Source organism: Sprattus sprattus (assembly GCF_963457725.1).
Source record: "Sprattus sprattus genome assembly, chromosome: 5".
Lineage (NCBI taxonomy): Eukaryota > Metazoa > Chordata > Actinopteri > Clupeiformes > Clupeidae > Sprattus > Sprattus sprattus.
In genome coordinates, this window is record NC_137924.1 from 29,860,867 (window position 1) to 29,885,123 (window position 24,257).

Here is a 24,257-nt window from a genome sequence, read left to right on the forward strand (position 1 = left end):
GGGGCAGGAGTGGATAACTCAACCCAAAGTTCCAGGTAGTAACACACCTGACATTAGGGGGATGGGTTTTGATCACCTATTGCAGTCAGTGGACACTGTGGTTTCAGTCTACCTGTCAAATCCAGAACACTAAAGCCACATGGGGGTAGCACTTGAGGAGCTGAACACCCAGCAACTGGAGACTAGTCAGACAGATTAGTCACAGACTCTTAATCTCCAGGACTGAGATGAAACATCATCCAGACATTCTCTTTATATATCTCTCAGCTTGCCAAGAATCATTCCATCAGGACACATCATTCTATGACATCACATTGGATCAGACTCACTTTATGACATCACAATGGAACAGACAATAGAGGGTGGGAAAGTTGATATGACACATAAAGGTGTTGTCCTGACAACTGTATCCCAGGCACTCACTGTCTCGGAACTGCTCCACGTCGTCATCGAATACGGCTTCCTTGAGCGCGCTCTTGTCGTAGGCGCTGATGGTGTCAGCGTAGCCATACGGGGCGTGTTCACGTCCACGGGGGACGCAGAAGCCGCGCGGTGAGGGGGTGTTCAGGAGGGACGTTTTGTTGTCCAGCGCTGTGCGACCGCTGCCCCCATCCCCCACGTCCAAACCCAGTCGAGTGTCACCGCTTGGAGATGCGGCAACGCCCTCACGACCCACCTGAGAGGTCAAGGTGACAGAGAAGAAAGAAGACAGAATAAGAGAGAGGACAGCACAACATAAAGGAGAAATACAGACAACTCATGTTTTAAATAGAACAGATATGATGCAAAGCTCAGGCAAAATCAGGGTAATTTTATTCAGAGGGATTAATATCTGATCTTTATCCCTGAGAATTGAGTTTTTGAACAGTGGACATTGCATGAGAGGGCAGAGGAGCCAACACTGCTGAGGGGGAAAGCCTTGGCATAGTTCCAGCTCAGGGCCTTGTGAAGTGGCAAGAGCATGACACTTCAACCCCCCGGGACAGAAAGTCTAACGGGGAGCCTTCCTGGTGCATTCCCAGTTAAGGGTCCAGACTTAAGATCATCTCATTCGTGCCCTTAGGGCCTCCTGTCAGTCAAACTCCAGCTCCTTGGACAGGGCAGACTCACCGCCTCGTCCTTCTTGCCTTCGCGACGCATCGGCTCGTTCAGGTCCTCCTGGCTACGGTAGCTGAAGCTCTGAATGGCCTCTGTGACGCCGCGCAGCGAGCTGTAGATCTCCTCCGAGTTCATGTTCTCTGTGTCGTACTCCAGCAGGCTGCCAAACACAACAGGAAGAGAGGTCGCGGGGTCAACAGCAGTCAGGAACACAAAGACCGCGAGAGAGTGTGAGACATAAGACCGTGAGAAAGTTTGAGACATAAGACTGTGAGAAGGTGCGAGATATAAGACCGTGAGAAGGTGTGAGACATTAGACTGTGAGAAGGTGTGAGACATAAGGCCGTGAGAAGGTGTGAGACATAAGGCAGTGAGAAGGTGTGAGACATAAGGCAGTGAGAAGGTGTGAGACATAAGGCAGTGAGAAGGTGTGAGACATAAGGCAGTGAGAAGGTGTGAGACATTAGACCGAGAGAAGGTGTGAGGCATAAGGCCGTGAGAAGGTGTGAGACATAAGGTGGATGGGCCGCCGGTGTTTATGGCTGTTGTGTGGCCGTACAGCATGTCTGTTCAAACTAAATGTAAAAACTTCATATTAAAAGTGAGTAAACATCCAAACTTATACTGCTTGTATTATATATATGCAGTGGTGTATAGCTGTAAATGACAAGGAAAGGCTCATAGCAGTAGCGTTGTACAGTAGAACACATTAATATCCAATAGTTTAGTTTAGTAGGCAATAGTTTCCTTGTTAGTTGAGAAAAGATGAAAAGTCCATCTAGACTAGAGGAACCATTTCCAAAGGCCAAATCCCATATGAGCTAATGAGCAGAGACAATACTGTACTCCTAACACCCACACTCAATTGAACAGAAGAGGGTCAAAATTACAATAATCCTGCAGGCAATCATGGCCGACATGAATTAATTCAAAATGGAAAGCGTTCGTAATACTTATACAACAGGAACTGGATGGAGTCTGTTGGAAATGTGAGACCATGCGATGGCTTCCAAAAGGGGTTAGAGAATGCAGGGGAGAGGAGAGCTCAGTCACACAACAAAAGCAACATGAGGGCTCTTCTCAACGAGCCACAGCCCAATTTAGAGAAGCTTTTCCATTGCTTTTTACTCCTGTAGCAGATAATCATAGCAACTTTGAATACAGTCTTCTGAAGTTCTAGAACCAAACCTACTAAGAGCATTAAGCCAATCAAGACAGACTTTAAAAATGTAACTTAGTGCACCAGATGATAAATGTAATGACATACTTTTGTCTGTGTGTCATAACTGCATAAATGTCTTAACTGCATAAATGGTGTCAGTAAAAAATTGATCACAAAAATAAAAAAATAAATCAAACTACCAACCAAGAAGTCAGACTAACGACCTGAAAGTAGTCCCTCTGGCAGGGTGAGGCTGCTGCCCAAGGGTGGACCAGGCAACTCCTGGCAAACACTAAAACACACTGGTACAGCTTTTTGTTTTGGCACAGCAAACTGTGTTAGGGTGACGGTCCCTGTCCATGCCTGCCCCCTGTGCCCTTTAACCCCAGCGGTGACCTTTAACCCCCGAACCCTTGGCCCCAGCCCTGGTCGGCGAGTGGGCGGCGGGTACCGGGTGCATTACCTGGGAGAGTATGCGCAGCGTAGGGCCCTGAGGGAGGATGGGGGGGCGGTGGGGAGGGAGTGAGGAGGAGGAGGAGGAGGAGGGGGAGGAGAGGAGTGCTTAGAGAGCCCGTCCACACCCCAGCCCCAAAGACGACTGCGCCGGAGCAAGAGGGGGGATGCCGACGTGCCAACGGCAGGAGAGAACGGGGAAGAAGGGAGGGGGTTAGGGGTTCCAAAAGATGAGAGAGGAGAAGAGAAGAGAAGAGAAGAGAAGAGAAGAGAAGAAGAGATAGAAAGGGAAGGGGGAGTGGTATAGAGGAGAAAAGAGGGGAAGAAAAGAGACAGAGACTACAGTGTGAGTGTCGGAGGTTAGCAGTATGAATTAATAAGAGAAGACCGGACCGGAAACCCATTTAAACAAAGTGGTTGCCTGCGGTGATGATTGTCCACACATTCAAATTCTGTTTCCGTGGTAACTAAATTCCGGACAGGATTCCGATGACGTGCAATCTGGAATTTGCTCACACTTTAAACCACTGAATTCAATTTCATTGGGGCACTTCTTCTGGGTTTCAGGCTGAAGTCTCAGAACGATAGCAAGACATTATTTCATTAGTAAGCCAAGAATTAGAAAGTTAGAACGAAAGAGAGAGAGAGAGAGAGAGAGAGAGAGAAAGAGAGAGAGAGAGAGAGAGAAAGAGAAAGAAAGAGAAAAGAGAGAGAGAGATAGACGGAGTAAAGAGAAAGAGAAGAAAGAAGGTTTAAAGCATTTAGCCAAGCTCTGATTGAACACTGCTTAAGCCACTGTGCTGGATGGAACAGGTGGTGGAGATGGATGAGGCTGTAGAGAGCGGCTCAGGGAGCTGGGATGGGTGACGTACCTGGGAGAAAGCCCTCCATGAGAGCAGTTTGTTGGGGAGGTGAGCGGGCTAGTCCGGCTGGACGGAAGCCGGGGAGGAGTGCGTCCAATGGTATTGCTAGGAGAGCCCTACAGGAAGCCAAGGGGGATCCAGAAATGAACAATGTGATTACAGCACAACACTAGATGACGGACTACCTGCTAACTTCAATACATTCAGGCTGACTGATATTCCCACTTTTATTTGATATTAACACTTCACAGGTCTCCACACAGCTTGGTAAAGTTTGAGTCGTGGAATGCAGGACAAATCACAGTTTCTTGTGAAGTTGCGGCTTTCTGTCTTTAACCTACCAACCTACCAAATGTCACCATTGCACTTTACCACAACACAATGGTAGAGAAAAACTTTGACTGATGTTGACAGACTGAGGCAGGTTTTTTGATTATTGAGGTTGGCATATAAGCAGCACTCACCACGCCAGTGTTGCTGGAATTCTTTAGGTGGTTGTGCAGCAGCTTGGTGGCTCCGTCCTGGAAGGTCTTGGGCAGGGCTCCCAGCAGCATGGTGAACTCAGGGGTGTTGAGCTCGAACAGCGTGATCAGGACCACCTGAGCCGCCTGAGGCACAGCCACGGAAGCAGAGAGGCGTTAGCGGAGAGGGGGGGGTCAGTGGACACACACACAGAACCTCAAAATGACACACGCCGAGAGCGTTAAAGAGAGAGGTCAATAACACATGCAGGTTTTGTTTTGTTGTTTGTATTTTGTGCATTATTTGTTGTTGTTTAAACAGTGATTTCTCAGTCTGAAGAAGGTCAGACTTGGTGAAGGCTCCTATACATTCAAACAGTGCTGGTATAGAGACTGCTGTTGTCTGTGTGACAAGTTAGGAGTTTGGTCTCTGACAATTTCCTCAGATTAGACTAGAAGCCTACTGTTTTGTTTTGTTTTTGTTTTGTGCACACAGGTCTCAGCTGTCTGTAAGTTACAACGTTAAACAGAGAAGACGAGTTTGCTTTCCCACACATCTGCATGCATGCTGTTTGTGCAGCTGTTACCGAAACAGTTTCAAACATGTTAAGCAGAGAAATACACACAGCATTCAGGTTTTGTAGTCAGTACGTGACAACAATGTAGGTTGGCAGTTTCCGACAGAAAGACACACAAACTCCACACACAAACTTGGTGCAGAGGGAATCACTACAAATAAACAGACGTCAGTAACACAAAAAAACATCCCCTCCTTCCTTCCTTCTTTCCCTCCCTCCCTCCCTCCCTGTTGGCCCTCCAGCTAGTAAACGAGTTTAAGATCGGTAAAGTTGAAGCTGTTTAGGTGCGGCTTTGTTTTTGCTGTTTTGTTTGGCTGGTTTGGCTTGTAGATGTTTCCATCAGTCGCTCAGCAAGGCGCACAGTAATGTTAGAGCGAGGGGTGAGAAGGAGAGCAAGAAAAGGGCTGCCCACACACACTCGAGGAGGAGGTACAGTCACACACTCGAGGAGCAGGTACAGTCAGTCACACACTAAGGGAAGGCTGGTTAGGCATTTCTGGAGCGTGCAGAGAAGGGTGCTGGCTCAGTTGTTTCTTCTTTGGGGGAGGGTGGTGGTGGTTGTTGCGGGGGGTTTGATGGGGCACTACCTGCTTGCACCTCTCCTCCACGTTACTCTCTCCTGGCATCAGGGCTGAGGTGCTGGGCCGCCCCGCTAGCTCCTCACTGGCCCAGTTATGGAGTGTCTGGGGGAGCCATGGTGATGGCGATGCGGGGTGACAAGGGAGAGTTACGTCACAGAGAAACAAACAAAACAAACGTGTGCGGGGGACAACAGAGAGGAGCGTGAACGGCCGGCGTCCCTTCAGTACGGGGGGACAGCGGTTGGAGGGAAGACTGTGCTCTCTGGTCTTCCTAAAACACCTTCCTGAATGGACTTGAAAGGTTTTTCGCACCTCCTTCATCGGTTTGATTAGCATTAAAATAAACTACGGCAACAGCATCAGAAAAGTTAAAATGGTATATGTGTGTATGTGTGTGTGTGTGTGTGTTTGTTTGGTTGTGTGTGTGTGTATATGCATGACACACCCGAGGACTATACACAACATGGATACTCTGCTATCTATGGAGCCATGTTGCTACGGCAACTCACCTTCCTGACGTCTGAGCTCTTGGGTTCTGTGGTCCAGGTGATGATGCGGGACACGGCCAGCCTCGTTTCGCTGGAGTTCACAAAGTCCGTGGGGTCCATCTGCCTCCCTAGTGCCTCAATGTACTTAAGGATGGCCACTTTCACCTGGGTATCAAAACAACGCATTGCGTTAGAGAGGTTAGGTGTTCGCATCTGGTCATTCATATTAAAAATATATATACATTATAAATATAAAATATAAATTCAAATGCATACCTTGAGGTTAGGTGTTTGCGTCTGGTCAACAATGAATCGCATGAGGATGTTAAACTGCTGGTCGAATGGAAATGACTCCCTAAAGAAGAGAATAACAGAGAAAACACACTGATAAAGACAACAACATATAGACAAGTCTCTTACCAAAGGACAATAACTTAAACCCAAACCAGAAACATACCCTCCTCCCACCACGTAAGTCACTATGGATAACTTTATCAATAACATGACGGAAGATAGAGGCTAAAGGCTAAAGGCTCAAACTACATCAACACTGCCCTGGTGAAATGCTCAAACTCAAACGTTACAGACACCGCCCTGGTGAAGCGCTCAAACTACATTAACACCGACCTGGTGAAGTGCTCAAACTACATTAACACCCCCATGGTGAAATGCTCAACACCGCCCTGGTGAAATACTCAACACTGACCTGGTGACATCCAGGGCTTTCTGGACCTTGGCCTGGACGGAGCCCAGCAGGTCGGCCCCCATCTTCTTCAGCAGCTGTGTGAGCAGGACGAAGAGCCAGTCCTGCAGGTCCTCCCTGTGGACCGTGACGAAGTCCACCAGCGTCTCCAGGAACATGCTGAACACCTGCGGCCACACGTGCAAAAGGATTTCCAAATACACTCTGAACAACTACAGTCAGAAAGGCAGAGCCTATTCAGAACATATACTATTCCACAAAGAGATTTCATTTACCCACACAAGGATGGTGGTCAACTTTAATTAATTTTTTCCAAGATGAAAATGGCTAAAGAGGTACCGGGTCACTCCTGCATTATAAAAGTTGCAGTTCCTGTGAGCTAAACAGGAGGAACCTTTATTTCTGCTTGAAAGTTTCCTTTGATGGGTACCCATAGAGTCCTGTGAACCTTTACTACCAATGTGGTTTAAGGAGTTTGAAAGGCATATCTGATTCAGTGGTTCATCAGTTGTGTGGAGACTTGGCAACTTTCCCCAATTCTATGGAGCCACATAAGTTACGTGCGATCATCAAGATTATATGTCGGATACATCGATCAGGATTCACTTACTCGCTGTTGTTAATATCCACACCAAGGCAGGTCATGCAAACACATAAAAACACAAACACACATATAGTTAGTGGACATAAGCGCTCAGACCCAACCTGTGAAAACCAAACACTGTTTACTGCTGTTAGTTCTTGTTCCATGAATATACAGCACATTTTCATTTGGGCACTTAAAGGCTTTTGAAATAATATAAATATCTATACATGTATGAACTGAATTGGTCAGAAATAACTAGCATATCAGGAAATTACAGCTGAATACTGTAAATATAAGCACTACAACAAAAACAACATCACATGCACATGTTATAACCTAGCATTATAAACTATTCAACTACTCATATGAACAGGGTTAGAACCAGAGACAATTAATCTGGCCCTCGCTAAATCTCTTACGGATCATCATGCTGGCCAGTTGAGGCTCTGATGGCGTTGCTTACCTTGCTGTGTGGGTCAGCAAACATCCTGGTGAATATCTCACAAAGTCTCTTCAGCTCAACTCGACTGCAGACACACACACACACACACACACACACACACACACACACACACACACACACACACACACACACACACACACACACACACACACACACACACACACACACACACACACACACACACACACACACACACACACAATCCAATGTTAATACCAATCAATAGTAATCAATACTATTCAATATTTTCCTGAAAAAAAGGTCCTGTTCACAAACAACAGTGACTCTAAGGCCCATCATAACCCCATAAAGAAATGGAAAGAGATTAAACATATCTTCTATTGACACTGATATTATTTCTATCCTTTCTCTGTTAAAGTGATGCATTTGATACAGTCGGATAATATGAAGGAACGTATACAGAACCGAATACAGGACTTCAATAGTGTTCCAATAGTGTTCCATAGTTCAGTGTGGGAGTCACCTGGGTATTCTCTGGCTCTAGAACATCTCTGTGCTATGGCATAACTATGTAGAACTTTGTGAGTGTTGACCTGTTCTACCTCTGTATCTCTCGTCACCTAACGATACTCTTAGCTGGTAAGGAAGGCTGGCTCCGTTTTGGGAGTAAAACTGGATAACCTGGAGGCAGTTGTGGAGGAGAGGACGAGGAGGAAGCTGGATGCTATCCTGACGAACCCCTCCCATCCCCTCATCCCCTCCCCAGCAGATGGGGAGCACGCTCAGCCACAGGCTGATCCCTTCTCGGCAGACCACAAAGCGCCTTGTTCAGTCCTTCGTGCCAGTAGCCATCAGACTCCACAACCAACACAACCAAACATACGTTTTATGTAATGTACGCCAGCAGAGTTGTGCTATGTTGTCTTTTTATTTTATCTATTTATTTTATTTCTTATTCAAATGTGTATTTATTTAGTTTTGATGTTAATGTATATAGATACTTGATTCCTATTCATACTATCTTGCTGCTTTAACAACTGAATAACAGAACTCTTACAGAACCAAATACAGAACTTTATGGATGTTCCCTTGTTGTATGAATGTTCCCTTGTTGTCTGGTCACCTGAGGATCCTCTGGCTCTTGAGCAGGTTCTGCAACCCCAGCAGCCCCTCCTTCCTCTCGGACCAGTTGGAGCTGGCGCAGTGGTTCAGCACCTCGGCCACGTCCTCCGTCTGGCGCAGGTAGTGCGGAAGGCCGCCGTTCCGCGACGAGCCGTACGAGCGCTCCGAGCAGGCGCTGGACGCGTCGCTGTTGGCGTCGTCGTCCGAGTACATCCCCGGCGACTCGTAGCGCCGCCTCAACGGCTTACGCTAAAGAAGAGGAGGAGGAAGAGAAAGACAAACAGAGGATGAAGGTGAGACGGGGGGCAATGAGGGCAGAATTTGTCAGTTAGTCGGGTTACCATGCAAAATTAGCCTTGAGACAGCCATGCATTTATTTTTCCTTTTGCAGTTTGTTTCTTAGTTTTGATTGTGGGGACGTATAGGCTATATGTATCTGTGTGTACATGTGACATATAGGCTACATGTAGCAGTGTGTATATGTGGCCCACAGGGTTGATTCCTGTTGTCTGCGAGTCACTTTGGATAAAAGCATCTGCTCAATTCCTTTACCTTTATATATATATATATGTTTGTGTGTGTGTGTGTGTGTGTGTGTGTGTGTGTGTGTGTGTGTCTGTGTCTGTGTGTGTGTGTGAGTGTGTGTGTCCATGTATGGTTACTGACTCTGATATTAGGACGACTTACTGCTATGGTGTATATGTGTGGAAGAACCCACAAGATATCACCTGATACTGCAAAGGAAATCTCCAGGGAAACACCTCAGGAGTCAAGTTTCCAAATGCCTTTCATCAACTTGGCTCGGAAAAACTAATCCAAGACATTATTATGTGTTTTCCTAGGCTTAAATAAATAAATCAATCAATATTATGTCCTCCGTAGGTAGGAGACAAGGGCCACAGGTCAGAGATTACAGAGGGCCACATTACTGCTTCACCTGATTAAATCTCCCTATGCATTGATTTAGGTGTTTTGGTGAAGAGGACACCCGTTGGTCCATGCCAGGTGAACATGACCTCACTTCAATGCTATTTGTTCCGGCAGGCTTTAGCATGGATGCATATGGCCTGGCGTTGGATGGGTGGGTGAGTGTATGAGTGAGATGGTGTGAAACAAGTTCGACAAGTCACAGAACACTCCCCAGTTCACATAAGCATATAAAGCAGGTCCGAGAGGCAGTGTGTGTGTGTGTGTCTGTGTGTGTCTGTGAGCAGGTCCGAGAGGAAGAACATTTCAAAGGCACAATGGAGGACAAGAAGGAGAGCAAGTTAAAACCAGCGATGGCCATGACGGCGAGACAGGTGTGGCGATGAATAAACAGTGACTGGAGGGGAGGAGGGATGGACGTCACTACTAACATCATTTGGGGAGGAGGAAGATGACACATCTGGGCACTTAGGGGTTTTTTGATGTCTGCATCTATTCATTCAGTTATGAAATCAGTGGATGAATATTCAAGCATCCGATGGGACCATGACCCGGGTGTAAAGTGCAGCGTCCTGGGATGGTATTGTGATTGGCTGATTAGTGTGTGTGTGTGTGTGTGTGTGTGTGTGTGTGTGTGTGTGTGTGTGTGTGTGTGTGTCTGTGTGTGTGTGTGTCTGTGTGTGTGCGTGTGCGTGTGCGTGAGCGTGAGCGTGTGCGTGTGTGGCGGCAAAAACAGCACATTAGGTAAATGAGGCAACTACCTTATTCCTGGAGTCTCCTAACAGCTGGGAGAGGATAACAGAGGACCATAAAAGGAAGAGCAAAGACACACGTTTCAGATGGGAGGGGGTCACAGAGGAAGGACCTCAACAGATAACAGTTTTCACATTCTTCACTCATTTTGTGATCCTCATATAAGTGTGTTCAACGAACAGATTATAATTGTGCAAAGGGCATAACACCAATGTAGAACTATTTACAAAGGAACTGTTGATAAGGTTCTAAATGTAGAACTATTTACAAAGGAACTTTTACACATTTTCTAAATGTAGAACTATTTACAAAGGAACTGTTGAAAAGGTTCTAAATGTAGAACTATTTACAAAGGAACTTTTACACATTTTCTAAATGTAAAACTATTTACAAAGGAACTGTTGATAAGGTTCTAAATGTAGAACTATTTACAAAGGAACTTTTACACATTTTCTAAATGTATAACTATTAACAAAGGAACTGTTGATAAGGTTCTAAATGTAGAACTATTTACAAAGGAACTTTTACACATTTTCTAAATGTAGAACTATTTACAAAGGAACTGTTGATAAGGTTCTAAATACGGCTGAAATCTGCAGATCACAAGGTTTGATACTGGTAGCTATTTCACAAGATGTGTTGGCACAAATTGTTCCAAGTAGGCTACATCAGAAATCATACCCCTCAACAAATCCAAAGCCTATCAGAAATGGAGTTCGGCTTCCACTGACCAATTAGAACTGGGGTTACAAATTTACAAACCAATCAGGTTAGGGCTTCTTACCAGTGCATCGGCCACAGCTGCCTCCACCTCTGTGCCGGTGTTGAGGACCCTCATGGCATTAATGGACGCAGACATGCGAGCCTGATGTATCAGACCATAGCGATCTGGAGGGCAAACAAACAAACAAACAAACAAACAAACACACACACACACAAAAGAGGAGGTGAGGAGAAAGACCAGGGAAGGAGAGAGGCCTATTACCCCATGCTTTAAAGGGTTCAGTGTTATATATAGTTATATGAACTAGAGACATATATAGCACTCTATATATACTGTATATATGCTTAATAACTATTGAGCTTAATCGTGCTTAAATAATGAGTAAAACACATAGAAAGCATATACAATACTACATTTAAAAAAGTGTAAAGTTAAAGTTTTATTTATCTGTGTGGTTTTGGGTCTAAGGGGAACTATAGTGAATGATGGGTTTATGGTGGGTTATGATCACTCTTAACAGTCTTCCTTAATACATATGATGAGAAAAAAGGAGATGGGGTGATTGAAAGTAGAAAGACAATCACTACAGGAGTCCCCTTTGGAAGGAGAACTGATAAACGACAGATTTTTCAAGAGATAAATGGAAGCAAAGGAAACCAACTTAAAAGCCAAAAACACCACCACAGGGAGAGGAGACAGAAAGGCAGAGTCTGAACAAATTCTTGAAAGAAAGAAAAATGTGGGATTCCCCCAAAAGTTGAGAAATTCGTAGGCTGCTCGATAGCAGTTAGGAGACAGTGCCGCAGCTACCTGGAACCGTGGCGATGCCAAACGGATGGCACAAAGACTACTGAAATACGACATCACTGATGAGCAAAGTTTAAATGGAAAGCAGGAGTGATTATGGAATCAATGCAATGAATGGATGAATTCAGTTAAAAGAGCAAAAATAAAATGAACATATCCGGCATTGCTCACATCAAAAAGAAGCCGACATTAAAATGAAGCTTCTTGAACAGGAGCAAAATGTCTAGCAAATAGTCTAGAAAAACGTTCAACTGAACAACAATAGGCAGACACAAAATTATAAATCCTAGGCCTCCATCCAACAGTTACTAATCCTGATGGATAAAAAGGACCTTTAAGCGATTGAAGAGCAGATTTATGGGGGCAAAAGAACGAGCAGGTACACCCCCTCACTTTCACCTGTGAGACATGCTCTAAGAGGTGCTGCCCCTATCCCTTGATCTTGATCCCTTATCTGCACACTTGAGTCCAGAACTGAAGGTCTTCCCACCATAATAACCCTTTAATGACCTTGAATTATTAAAATATGCCACTGACACCATACCTCGGTTAAGGGGTGAGCCAAGGCTAAAATATTCAGACACTGAACATTTTTATCACACGTAAAGTTCTGTCGGTTACGTGGTGTAAAAAAAAGCTACACCTGGACATACATTTACATTTACATACATTTGTAACATTAACCCCTTCAGCATTAGCTCTTAGTGGCTAATATGCTAATATTAGTGACTAAGATCGGTAGATAGGTACAATGGCTAAAACACCAAAACCTTGTGTGCCTGTGGTTCTAAAGTTAGAACCCTCTCTGCTACTGTGAGTTAAGCTAGTACCAGGCAGCTCGTTATTAAGCGTATCTGCATCTAACCGTGCAACGCAAAGGGAGGGGCTTAGTGTCCTGCTTGAGATCACCACACTGTATGGCCCAAGAAAACAAAATGGAGGAGCATGCAGAGGCCAAATATGGCATGGTGTGGTGTGGTTTGGGGGGAGGGGGCGTCATGCACGTCAAAGGTCAAATATGTAGTTGTCGGGGTCCGTGGATCATGCAGGTCACCTGACTGCCCTACGGGGTCGGCCGTGGACAAAGCGCTGGTGGAACGAGAGTGACGTCGGGAGGCTGCCGAAAGGAAGGGGGGGGGGGGGGGGGGGAAGAAGGGTGACACACACACCACATGGGTGGGCGGGGTTAGTGTCACTAGGCAACGCGCACCATGAATTGCCATCGCTGGCAGTGGTAGACACATACAGACAGACAGACATACAGACAGAGACATAAACACACACACACAGAAACACACACACACCAGTCCTGCATGAGAAAGCGAAAGCAAGCACACACCCACACACCCACACACACACACACACACACACACACACACACACACACACAAACACACAACACACAAACAAGCATAAACCTGCTGTCACATAAAAGAGACAACATTCACAGGCGACACCAGTCAGTGGAAGAGCCAATGGCCATGACACGTGCACATCAGCAAAGACCTTCTGCTGCCTTTTTTGGATCTCACAATTTGTCAACTTGCTTTTTGAAAATGTTTCAAAGATGCACTGGAGTTTTCAATGTAATGTATCAGGACATGTTTTACATTTACATCCATTCATTTGAGAGAGAGAGAGAGAGAGAGAGAGAGAGAGAGAGAGAGAGAGAGAGAGAGAGAGAGAGAGAGGGCGTAGAGACAGGGAGCGATCATTCAAAGATTTGACAGGTTAGACCATGCAGAAGTGGGCAGGCAAAGAGAACAGCACTGAGAATTGTCATACAGGTTGCTGGGGACCACAGAGAAAGAGCCTAAATTTGAGGGGGGGCAGGTGGTTGTCTGAGGATAGGAAGGCACAGTTGCACCGGGGGGTGGGGGGTGGGACGCTAGGTGTATCCTAATGTCCCAATGTACAGGCTACTGAGAAGGTATCTGGCATGATAACATGGGCTCGTTGCTCTGGAAACCTAGGATGGACTTTACTACAGAGAAAGGGGATGGGGGTATTTGTATCCACTGAGGGCTTGGGGGTGTGTGTGTGTGGGGTGGGGGTGCACAGGAGGGGGGGGGGGGTCTATGGGAACGGTGTACTCACCCAGAGGGGCGAAGCCCCGGGCGGGGCTGGTGTCACGACTGCTCTCGCGACTGGTGTCACGGCTGCAGCCCTGGCTCATGCTGGGCCGCGGGATGCGACTGGTCCGGGCTAGCGTGCGGTAGGGAGAAGCGGCAGGAACAAGAGCTTTACCACACAGCCTGGCTGTTAGGACACAGGTTAGGGCGTTAGTGAGGCCAGCCGGCCAGTCGGCCAATCAGAGACAGGGCATGGACAGGAAGGGGTTGGGTGGGGGGAGAGTTGTTGGGGGGAAGGGGGTGGGGGGTGTCAGGAGACTCGTTTCAGTGGGAGACAAGTCAGGACATTGAAAGCAAGAGACTGAGGCAGTTGGTTGGTTGGTAGAGACTTATGGTCACACGAGGTGACAGGATTAGCAATTGACATTTGGTGAAGCCACGTTAAAAAAAATTCAATTTAATGAAATAATGAGTTATTGGTTATTGGTTGTGTTTGAGTTCAAGAAAACCACATCAAAATCACCTTTCGGTCTCAATCAATAAACAAATATCTTTCAACTCGTAGGCCTGATGATCAAGTTCAGATGTGTCCGATTGATGTCACATTCTGTTTAATTATGGACAGATCTTTAAAAAAGGCAGCCTTTGACGAGACACACTGACATGACATGAGCATAGCATGGGAGCATTGATGACAATGGAGGGAGCCCATTGGTCAACCCTGCCATCACTCAATACCACAGGCCAATCAGGCCACAAACATAAGCCACAGGTAAGCAGACACTGGTTCAGACAGACAATGATTGCGTCAGCTTACTCGTCAGCAAATTCACTTTAAAAATGCTGTTGGATATTCTTCCTCTAAGCTGGCCCCTGGTCTGTAGGGCTGAACTTATGGAGATTGCACAGAGGGAATGGCGCTGACAAATGAGACAGTGATGAAGCATTTCTACCACACATGGAACCTCTTGGTTTTGTGTAGCTGTGACCAGGTCTTCCGGTCTGTGGTCTTTCACCACAGATATAACATTGAAGGTTATGGTATTTTTTTTGTGTTAAGTATTCTAGCTTCTTGTCAAGCACAGAGAAGGAAGTAGCCAAGTAGTGGGGACAACCTTGACATGTTTATATTCATTCAATCATTACAAAAAAAAAACATATAAGATGGGTTTTTACACGGATTGCAGCGTTGAATGGTATCCATGGCGATAAGCATCAACAGTTACACCAGAAACACAAAAAGCCATGACCACTTAACCATAGTGCTTCCTGATTGTCATCCCATCTCATCTCTATGTCCGTCGTAGAGGGCCAACTCGTATGGAATGTATTTACCAAGACCCTTCCCTTCCCCTTCCCCTTATATTATCGGAGGGTAAACCTTCCATTCCATATCCATAGTCGAGGTTCTGCACCAACTTACGCTGGGGCCTTTTGCTATTCATTGATCATGTCTGGTTAATGTGTAAGAGTTCTTATGTGATTAGATTGTGTCATGACTATGATGCATGGCGACCAGCTAGACTGGGCGGAAATCTTACATAATTCTGTGTCGAAATTGAGAGTTAGATAATAATAAGGTAGATTTGTGTTGTCCTTCGGGTTGGGTGAAGTGATTCTTTAAATTAGTGATTCTTAGAACTGCAGTAGGAACAGTTTAGTATGTCAACTATGCCGCCAATACTTAAAGATGCAGCCCGTGATTCGGTTTCGCAAAGGATTATTGATATTTCAGCTCGACAACCAATCAAATGTACCCCCCTCCCTTCTGCGCTCCTGAAGCACTGTGTTTATGGCTCAGTGCGAGCCAATCTGTTTGAATTGTTTCCCATTCACAGAGCCTGGGCTGGGCATGTACATCAGAGTTTTTTTTTTTTTCTTCACGTAAACACTGAACGGACAGCTAGAGAACTGTAAGGAGAAAATCGCTGAATTTGACAAAAAGTGAATTAGAATCTAATCGTGGACTACACCTTTAAGAAATACAAATATACACATTAAAAGAACAATTTTCTTTTTCTTGAACACAACTACGATATGGACTGTGTACGTGTTCACATACACACGAGATGTTTTGAGTCTCTGTTATATGACCGTGTTAGACACAGGTTGCTTGTCTCTGAGCCTTTTTATTGGTGGCCATATCTCTAGAGCCAGGAAGCTCCAGGGGGGTCAGTGAGGTAAGTGTGGCCTTACCGAGGCCCAGGCGGCTTGGGCTGGTATCCCGGCTGGTATCCCGGCTGCATCCCTGGCTCCGGGGGACCCTGGTGCGCTTCTCTGACGATGGAGTGGTGGCTTGGACCGTGGTGCGGTGACTTCTGCCGTACGTGTGACCCAGCAGCTTTCCTGGAGAACTGGAACGACTACCGGCTGATGGAGAAGGTGCAGACACCCACACACACACACACACACACACACACATAAAAACACACGTACACATACACACACACATTCACACACATACAAACACAGCCATAGGCATGTACACAAACACTCATCAACACATAACAGATTCACAGACAAAGGGCACACAGATACCCACACACACAGCCACAAGAATACAAACATATACCACACACACACACACACACACACACACACACACAGAGTAAAAACCCATTAAAGCCAGTAGAAGCTGACCCTGTCGTTACATAAAACCACTGCTGACCATGTATCCACTAATCAAGCTGAATTCACTAACCTCCTTCTCAGCTTGCAAATTCCACAAATCAGCTCACCCCACTCTTAGCGATTTAGACATCGTCGTCAATATAAATGACCCACTGGTGTGAGAAGTCCAGATTGTATAGAGCAGAAACTACTCCTATTAGTCTTATGTTTGCTGCTTGGTTCCCAAGGGGAATGGAGACTCGGATGGAGATGGGAGTTCAGCTTTGATGGGATACACACAGTGAACACTAACAGACACAATTGCTCTAAAGAACTTTAGAGCAACAGGACAAACAGTATGGATTTGGATCCAGGATCTAACTGTGCTGGGGGGAAATAAATGCATGAAACACAAGAGGTCACTACAACATCGCTACTGACAAAGACAATAAACCGACAGACAATTGTACACAAAAATAAAAATTAAAGTCCGAATACATTGTAACAGACCATGTTCTTGACCATAAAGACGGAAAGACAAGGATTTTGACCGATAAAAGAACAACAATAACAGACATTCAACGAAAAAGGCAAACAAAAAAAGACATTTTAAACAATCATGCAGACATGTAGACTACAGCGAATGGGCATCATGCAGGAGTCTGCATGGGGGGGGGGGGGGGGGGTTGAGGGATGAAATCTGATGTGGCGGTGGGGGTGAGGGGGGTCTTACCACTAGTTGGGTTAGCTGATCTGGATCCTTGTGTGTGTGAGCACATTGTAGGACAGGTGAGAAGCAGCCGGTTACAAAGATGCATAACGTGACAATGTTTCAGCACGTTAAATGGCAAGACACTAGCCGCCTCATGCACTAGTAGGTCTCATGTTTTACTAATGCCACCATGTAATCGAGGTGAGTGGAAGTCATCAATGAGATTGAGTTACAGAATGGCCTTATTTAAACCTCCAGGCCTGCTGCTTTGGAGATGGTGGAGGTGGTGTGACGACACGTGGAAGGACAGAGAAAAACAGAGATCTCAACAGATCAACATGATTGATCCGATTGCACTGCATGATGGGAAGAGAGAAATTGAGACACCAGAGCGCCACATGGCAAAGTGGGGGTCATGAGGTGATTGAACATGTGAATGAGGGCTCATGTGAGGGGAGCAGCATCTAAAGATCTTTGTAGACCAACTATCAAGCCTGCAAGAGCAGAGAATCCGTCTCTGTTCGTCAGGACGATCATAGCTCCATAAAGCTTCCACAGCACTAGCTCAGCATGGGCTTGGCTGCAGCTCTGACGTCCAGTCAAGCAGAAAGGCTGCCACTGGCTGGTTAACCTGCAGCCATGTCAGCCCCCCTTGAACAGGCTGCCGTCTATAAAGACTTTATGAAACTGGCCAAACAGTGGTACGGCTACAGTTTTGAGGTCAAGGACCAACCAAGCAGACGGTCTGAGACTGGCTCGTTTAATCAGTTCAATCAGGTGCTATGCTTCATGATCTAACTAGAAACAGACAGCATAGTTGGAAAGGCCAGCAACTCCTCCTTCCCAGAGATGCCGGTACCCAGTGGCAGCTGAGAGTGAGTGAGGTGGTGGGTAGGGGGTAGGGAGGTCACATGTGACCCCAGGTGAGGTACTTACGCTGGGACTGGGACACCACCTTGGCCCGGCTCCGACCACGGCTGTCTGTGACCGTGCTGCTGGGCCCCACCGTATTACCAGAGCTCTGCCTCCTGGTACGCACACGGCCTAGAGGGAGGGAGAGAGTGAGAGGGATAGAGGCAGAGAAAGATAAGGAGAGAGAGAGAGGGAGGGAGAGAGACGCAGAGAAAGAGATGAAGGGGGAGAGAGAGAGGGAGAGAAAGAGAGTGAGTGAGAGAGAATAAATATGGTTATCTGCTGGGCAGCACCCACTCTCATATTTAACCTACTGCTGAGCATCAGGACTACATGGTCAAACCACTCCAACCCCTCATTCCACAGCTGACCACACCTGACTGCACCTATGCCACAACTGACCAAACCTGACCGCACATATGCCACAACTGACCACAATGGAGTTCTGACCAGAAGACAGGAGTCAGCACAAACTTTTTTCCTATAAACAGTTGTTACGCCCCTCTACACCCCTACTGGCTTTGCAGTGGCAGTGCAACAGTTTTTAGGTGGTGAATGGGCATAATTAGCCTGATTGTCCACACCTGGGGAGGTGTGGATAAAAGCCATGAGGTTCACCTTCAGAGGGGGCCGTGCATTTACACCATGCTTCGGAGGCTGGTGCTCAGCATGTGATTGGTGCTGGTGCTTGGCACTATAAATTTTACTCTATGTTTGTGTGTTATAGATAATAAATGCTATTTTTGTAGAACTCTGTGGTCTGTCTCCAATTTATGTTGCGGCTCACAAGCCGGGTCGTAACAACAGTAAAGGTGAGAAGTACTGCAGGGACACACTGATTCCAACACGGAATAACGTCCCAGCTGGTGAAATTCCCATTCATTTTTCCTTAACAGATATAACTTCAAACAAGGCCACACACACAGGCATTTCAACACAAGCAGCTGTGCCTTGTCTGCACATACTTATCATGGGTGTGTTAACCAGTCACGCATTATATCACTGACTGATGAAATATGGGCCCTTTCTCAGGGGGGGCGGGGATCTGGTAGTAGCAAACTTTGAACCAGGACAAAACGTAGCCACGCGGCACAGCAGCAACGGTACCATAAAAGGCCTGTAAAATAACACCAGGTATATAACACGCCGATAACCGATAAATTAAGCCTATCTAAAAATAACTTACCTCAGGACCCGACACCACAAAAAAAACCTTTTGACCCCAATAAACACTTCCACATCCACATTCCTCTTATCAGAGGCTATGCAAGCAGCATAAAGAAAGAAAATTAAGATTCCACCCCAGGGTCTGGAAGACTACGCCAAGGGTTTAACAGAGATCACAGACATCGTTTTTATCTAGCTGATGTTAATTTATGTAATACTCCAATAAGTAAAGAGATAATAGCCCTAACCATCACCCGCATTAAGCATGAACTTTAAAAAAAAATCTGATTCTGAAAAGTCAAGGCTTTCAACTACGACATTCAGAAAACTAGTGGCAAGTCATGGTTTATAGATTTGGATATGCTGTTCCTCTACCCAACAGGCTTACACGCTCTGAGCAACAAACCAAGGGACTGGACCACACTGAAACTTCTGTGTTAACAATCGGTAAGAAAATTGTCATCTTTAGCAAGAAAACGCAAGTGTTCACATCTATTGAGAATAACTGGACGGAAGCACCTGCATGATTCAGCAGTAGGGTACAGGGTTGGGGTCTAAGATATAAACTTTGAATTTGACCTCTGATCTCACCTGAGTGTCAGGCCTGGATAAGGGCAAGGTCAGGGTCTTTGGTCTGGGGTGAAAGGTCAGGCCAGTGCATATGAGGGGTCCTGGGATCATGCAGGTCATGCCCCTGTCAGCCTGCGATACAGTCCTCTCAGGACAACACTGACTGCTCTGACAGCCACATGGTACACATCTCAGTCAGAGAGGTCGCTCAGCTAAAGGCTGGGTAGTGCACCACCGGAGTGCTGTCATGGCGGTATAGTAACATGCTAAATATTAGTTATCCATGACAGCCTTGTAATAAGTGCTCCTCCAAACAGTTGAAGAACCTTGCAAATCTTTCACATGGGGCATATAACCTGACACTTCACAGTCCTACCTGTAAACATACCAGTCACCAACTTCACTCGGTACGAGCTTGTGCACTGCTAAGTGCCAATGCTGAGCTACACCTACTCACCTTCACTCTCTATACAGCTTGATGCTACAGCTAGACGGATTCGACATCATTTTATTATTGTCACATGGGGGATGAAGACAGTTTAAGACATTTGCAGAAAAACACATTTGACAAACACGGAACCTCGTAAGACCACATGCGGGGACAAACCTAGAGACGAAGACAACAGGTAACATAGAGAGTAAGACACACCATAGGACACTAACATCTTAAATGAGCTCATCAATCTCTGTCTCATGACTGGTTACAATTAACTAACTATGGTTCATTAACTATGAACATCTAGATATCACAGTAAACATACTTTGAGTATAAAATGTAAGAGCCGAACTTTGCCCAATAAACAGTGTTGAGTCGTGTCATGTGATTATTGTGAATTTGCCTAGTGTGTTGCAGCAGTTCGTTTTTGGCCAGGGGGGCTGGGCTAGGGGGCATATCATGCAGTGTGGTTATGCGCTATCTGATAGACAGCTCTAGGACACACACCAACATACTTCACACAGGACAAATGAGATGGGTTGTAAGGAGCTGTCAAAAGCAGTGGCAGAGACAGCACAGATACACACACACACACACACACACACACACACACACACACACACACACACAGATGGGTAGAGAGGGAAAGAGAGACAGACAGACTCACACATACAGACAGACACACACAGAAAAGCTTACCATCTGGCCTACCCGGCGCGCCATCTTTACAGCAATAAGCATAAGCAGCAGAACGCAGAGAGTAAAGAGGAGAGAGGAGAGAGGAGAGAGGAGAGAGAGTAGAGGAGAGAGGAGAGAGAGTAAAGAGAAGAGAGGAGAGAGGTGAGAGGAGAGATGAGAGAGTAGAGGAGAGAGGAGAGAGGGGAGAGTAAAGAGAAGAGAGGAGAGAGGAGAGAGGGGAGAGTTAAGAGAAGAGAGGAGAGAGAGAGGAGAGAGGAGAGAGGGGAGAGTAGAGAGTAGAGAGAACAGGAGAGAGGAGAGACCAGAGGAGAGAGAATAGAGTGGCGAAATGAGAGTGAGAAGAGAAGAGAGGAGAGAATGGAGAGAGTAGAGAGTAGAAAGAGTAGAGAAGAGAGAGGAGAGAGTAGAGTTGGACAGGAGCAGAGACGGAAGAGGCAGAGGTTAGTGTCAGTTAAGCAAGGGAGGGAGAGGGCCTGTAGCCTCCACACAGATGGTTCAGTGGAACACTCACATTACCAACAGCAATATAATATAATATAATATAATATAATATAATATAATATAATATAATATAATATAATATAATATAATATAATATAATATAATATAATATAATCCAATATAATATAATATAATATAATATAATATAATATAATATAATCCAACGGTAAGGAATTCATCTTTTTTCTACGCTGTTTCCCTGAACCATCCTGAGAGGGGGGGTCGGAGGAGAAGGGACAAAGAGCATTGGGCAGACTAGGCAAAAGCATTAACTGAACCAGCAAAGCAGTAGCACAGCATCCTAAGCAGCACAGCAAATAGTTAGCTTGCAGGACAGCAGGAAATGTTGTAAACTGCTAATGCAATGGGTTTCATAACGGAGTGTCATCTTTCAGTTCCTTTCCGACAACAGATTAGACTAAAGCTATAAAGCTATGTGCATGTTCTTAGATCATTTTGAGATGTAATACTTAATTCATTGTTGTTAGCATCTTTGGAACGATCCCCTAAAAAAGGTTTTCTTTGGATGAAAACACCCAGATAATTAACGACAACCTTTTAATAGCACAAGTCTCCCTCGTCATCACTCCATCTGTCTCTGGACACACACACACCCATCCTGGCGCTAGCCTCATCTTAAACTGAACTTGTGGGCAGGCGAGGGAGACCAGTGACCGAAGTGGTTCTCCCTCATGGCGTGTCTTAATCGCCCCGGCTCCAGCTCCAGCTCCATCAGGCTGATTAATGCGCTCCGCTCAGGAGGACTCTAAAAGCCACTGGTTTTATGGATTTCTCATTACAAACATGGCAATTAAGACATCAGAGACGGATGGGCTCCCAAAGAGAGATCTCAAGTAAGTGATTAAGTAAATAAATACGCCCATTTTAAAGATTTTAGATTTTAGAGATGATCTGACTGGTAGAGAAAGTAATATATGATGTCTTGTGTGTGTGCGCGCATGAATGTGTGTGTGTGTGTGTGTGTGTGTGTGTGTGTGTGTGTGTGTGTGTGTGTGAGAGATATTAAATACACGTTTACATTTATGACTTACCATACCTTGACATAAACAACTTTTTAAAACATCTATAAGAAACTGAAAGAGTGAGGCATCTTCCCCTTACAGTGGGGGGGTGGGAGAGGGGGTGTGGTCTTTCTTACCCAATGAGGCGTAGGAACCTGGTGGCAGGGCGGCGGCCGAACCGAAGGGCGTGGCCGAGGGAACCGTGGACAAGCGGGACTTGGCACTGGCCGCGGCGTTGACATCAATATCGCTACGGGAACGCTGGAGGGAGCCGGGAGGGACCGGGGCCCGTGAGCTCATTAGTTTATCTGATGAGGGAGATGAAGATGAAGAGGAGAAGGAGGAGGAGGAGGAGGAAGAGTTAATGACCTAAGGTCTTTAATCAAATATTAAAAGGAACAACTTTGTATTACATTTTGACATTTAAAGGAGATTTCTACAGCAAGGAATTTCACACCTTTAACACCAATAAAGACCAAGCACCGAGACAACAATAAGATAGCATTCCATGTGTTTTATCGCATATAAATACATATATATTAATTTTTATTGATGAGGAATCAGTTGCTATAGTCTGATGAAACAACCTAGACAAAGTCTGCCAATGAAAGTGCTTGTAAGGGTTAACTGAATGACCTGATGAGACAGGCAAAAAAAGAGGTACGTACTCCTGGTCATGCTGCCTCCTATGACACTCTTCACTGTGAAGGGCCGGCTGTCGAGACAGAGAGAGAGAGAGAGAGAGAGAGAGAGAGAGAGAGAGAGAGAAAGAGAGAGACAGAGAGAAGGAACTGATTAAAAAAGTGTCTCACCCACATGCACAGAGACACGCACACACACACACACGTACGTACGCCCAAATAGGCTAGCTAGGCTATGTCAATTCAAGTGAAACTGCATCAGAAATTCGCACATGAAACGTTCAAAGTATATCAAATAATTAACTTCATGTCAAAAATCTAATTTCATGACTTTTCCAAAACGTTCAAAGAATTTACTGAATTTCATTACATTTCCAGGCATGGGAATACAAAATGGGAGTTTAAAAACCCTGTGGATATGTGGCGGGGTCAGCAGGTTTCTAAGAAGGCCTCATCTGTCATTCACTCACTCGTGAGAGAGACAGTGAAATGGGCAGCAGCAAGTGGCAGCGCCTGTGACGGGTTGGTTACGCTTTCAGGACGCTTTCTGCCCCCAGAAGGGGGGGCCTCAAAGCTACTGATGTGATGGCATAATGTATAGTTCCTTCTGCTTCACACAAAACCTTCTGACAGAGAGAGTATTTTGATGGACAGATTAAAACAGACAGGCATACCAGAGCCAAAACACAAAAAAAAAGACAAGACAGACGGCTGGAAACACAGATCTGCCAAAAGCCACACAGCTGCTTTAAAATGACAAGGAAGACCATTTTAAAAGAAACTCCCTTTATGACATTGTGGTGTGAGGACACTTATCCAACAACACATATGCACTGTCTGTGATTATTATTACAGACTTCTCTAGTAAAGCTCTTTAATTCCCTCAAAATCCTCATTAATGAATCAGATCTTAAAAGCCTGCAGTAGAGTAGCCGATGTATTTCATTTAAAAGTAGTAAGTCATTTGTTAAGTATATTATAATTGATATTATACACTACACACTATATATACACTATAACCATAACAATACCATATTAAGCTTATCAATCCATTCTGATGTCATGACTGTATGATCAATAGGAGGCCATTAGTTTGAGAGCACTGCTCAATACCACAGGAATGAAACTCTCTAGACAATAAATGCCTTCACCAAAGCCAAACACACGTAAAGAGAAACATGAGGC

The 24,257-nt window shown here is 45.5% G+C and overlaps 1 protein-coding gene across 1 annotated transcript in view; it reads right to left on the reverse strand.

The window, feature by feature from the left end:
- The window catches only part of clasp1a (cytoplasmic linker associated protein 1a), a 119,959-nt gene that overhangs the window by 8,459 nt on the left and 87,243 nt on the right, over positions 1-24,257 (reverse strand). The window contains exons 17-33 of the mRNA XM_080838365.1: positions 23,100-23,146; positions 22,569-22,739; positions 18,061-18,168; positions 17,146-17,172; positions 15,999-16,172; positions 13,828-13,935; positions 10,984-11,087; positions 10,208-10,231; positions 8,521-8,768; positions 7,437-7,500; positions 6,387-6,554; positions 5,961-6,035; positions 5,706-5,849; positions 4,041-4,184; positions 3,586-3,692; positions 1,111-1,258; positions 424-676 (exon numbers count right to left, since the gene is read on the reverse strand). Of these exons, the coding sequence (XP_080694491.1) occupies positions 424-676; positions 1,111-1,258; positions 3,586-3,692; positions 4,041-4,184; positions 5,706-5,849; positions 5,961-6,035; positions 6,387-6,554; positions 7,437-7,500; positions 8,521-8,768; positions 10,208-10,231; positions 10,984-11,087; positions 13,828-13,935; positions 15,999-16,172; positions 17,146-17,172; positions 18,061-18,168; positions 22,569-22,739; positions 23,100-23,146 (2,114 nt within the window). The remainder of the gene's footprint in view (positions 1-423; positions 677-1,110; positions 1,259-3,585; positions 3,693-4,040; positions 4,185-5,705; positions 5,850-5,960; positions 6,036-6,386; positions 6,555-7,436; positions 7,501-8,520; positions 8,769-10,207; positions 10,232-10,983; positions 11,088-13,827; positions 13,936-15,998; positions 16,173-17,145; positions 17,173-18,060; positions 18,169-22,568; positions 22,740-23,099; positions 23,147-24,257) is intronic.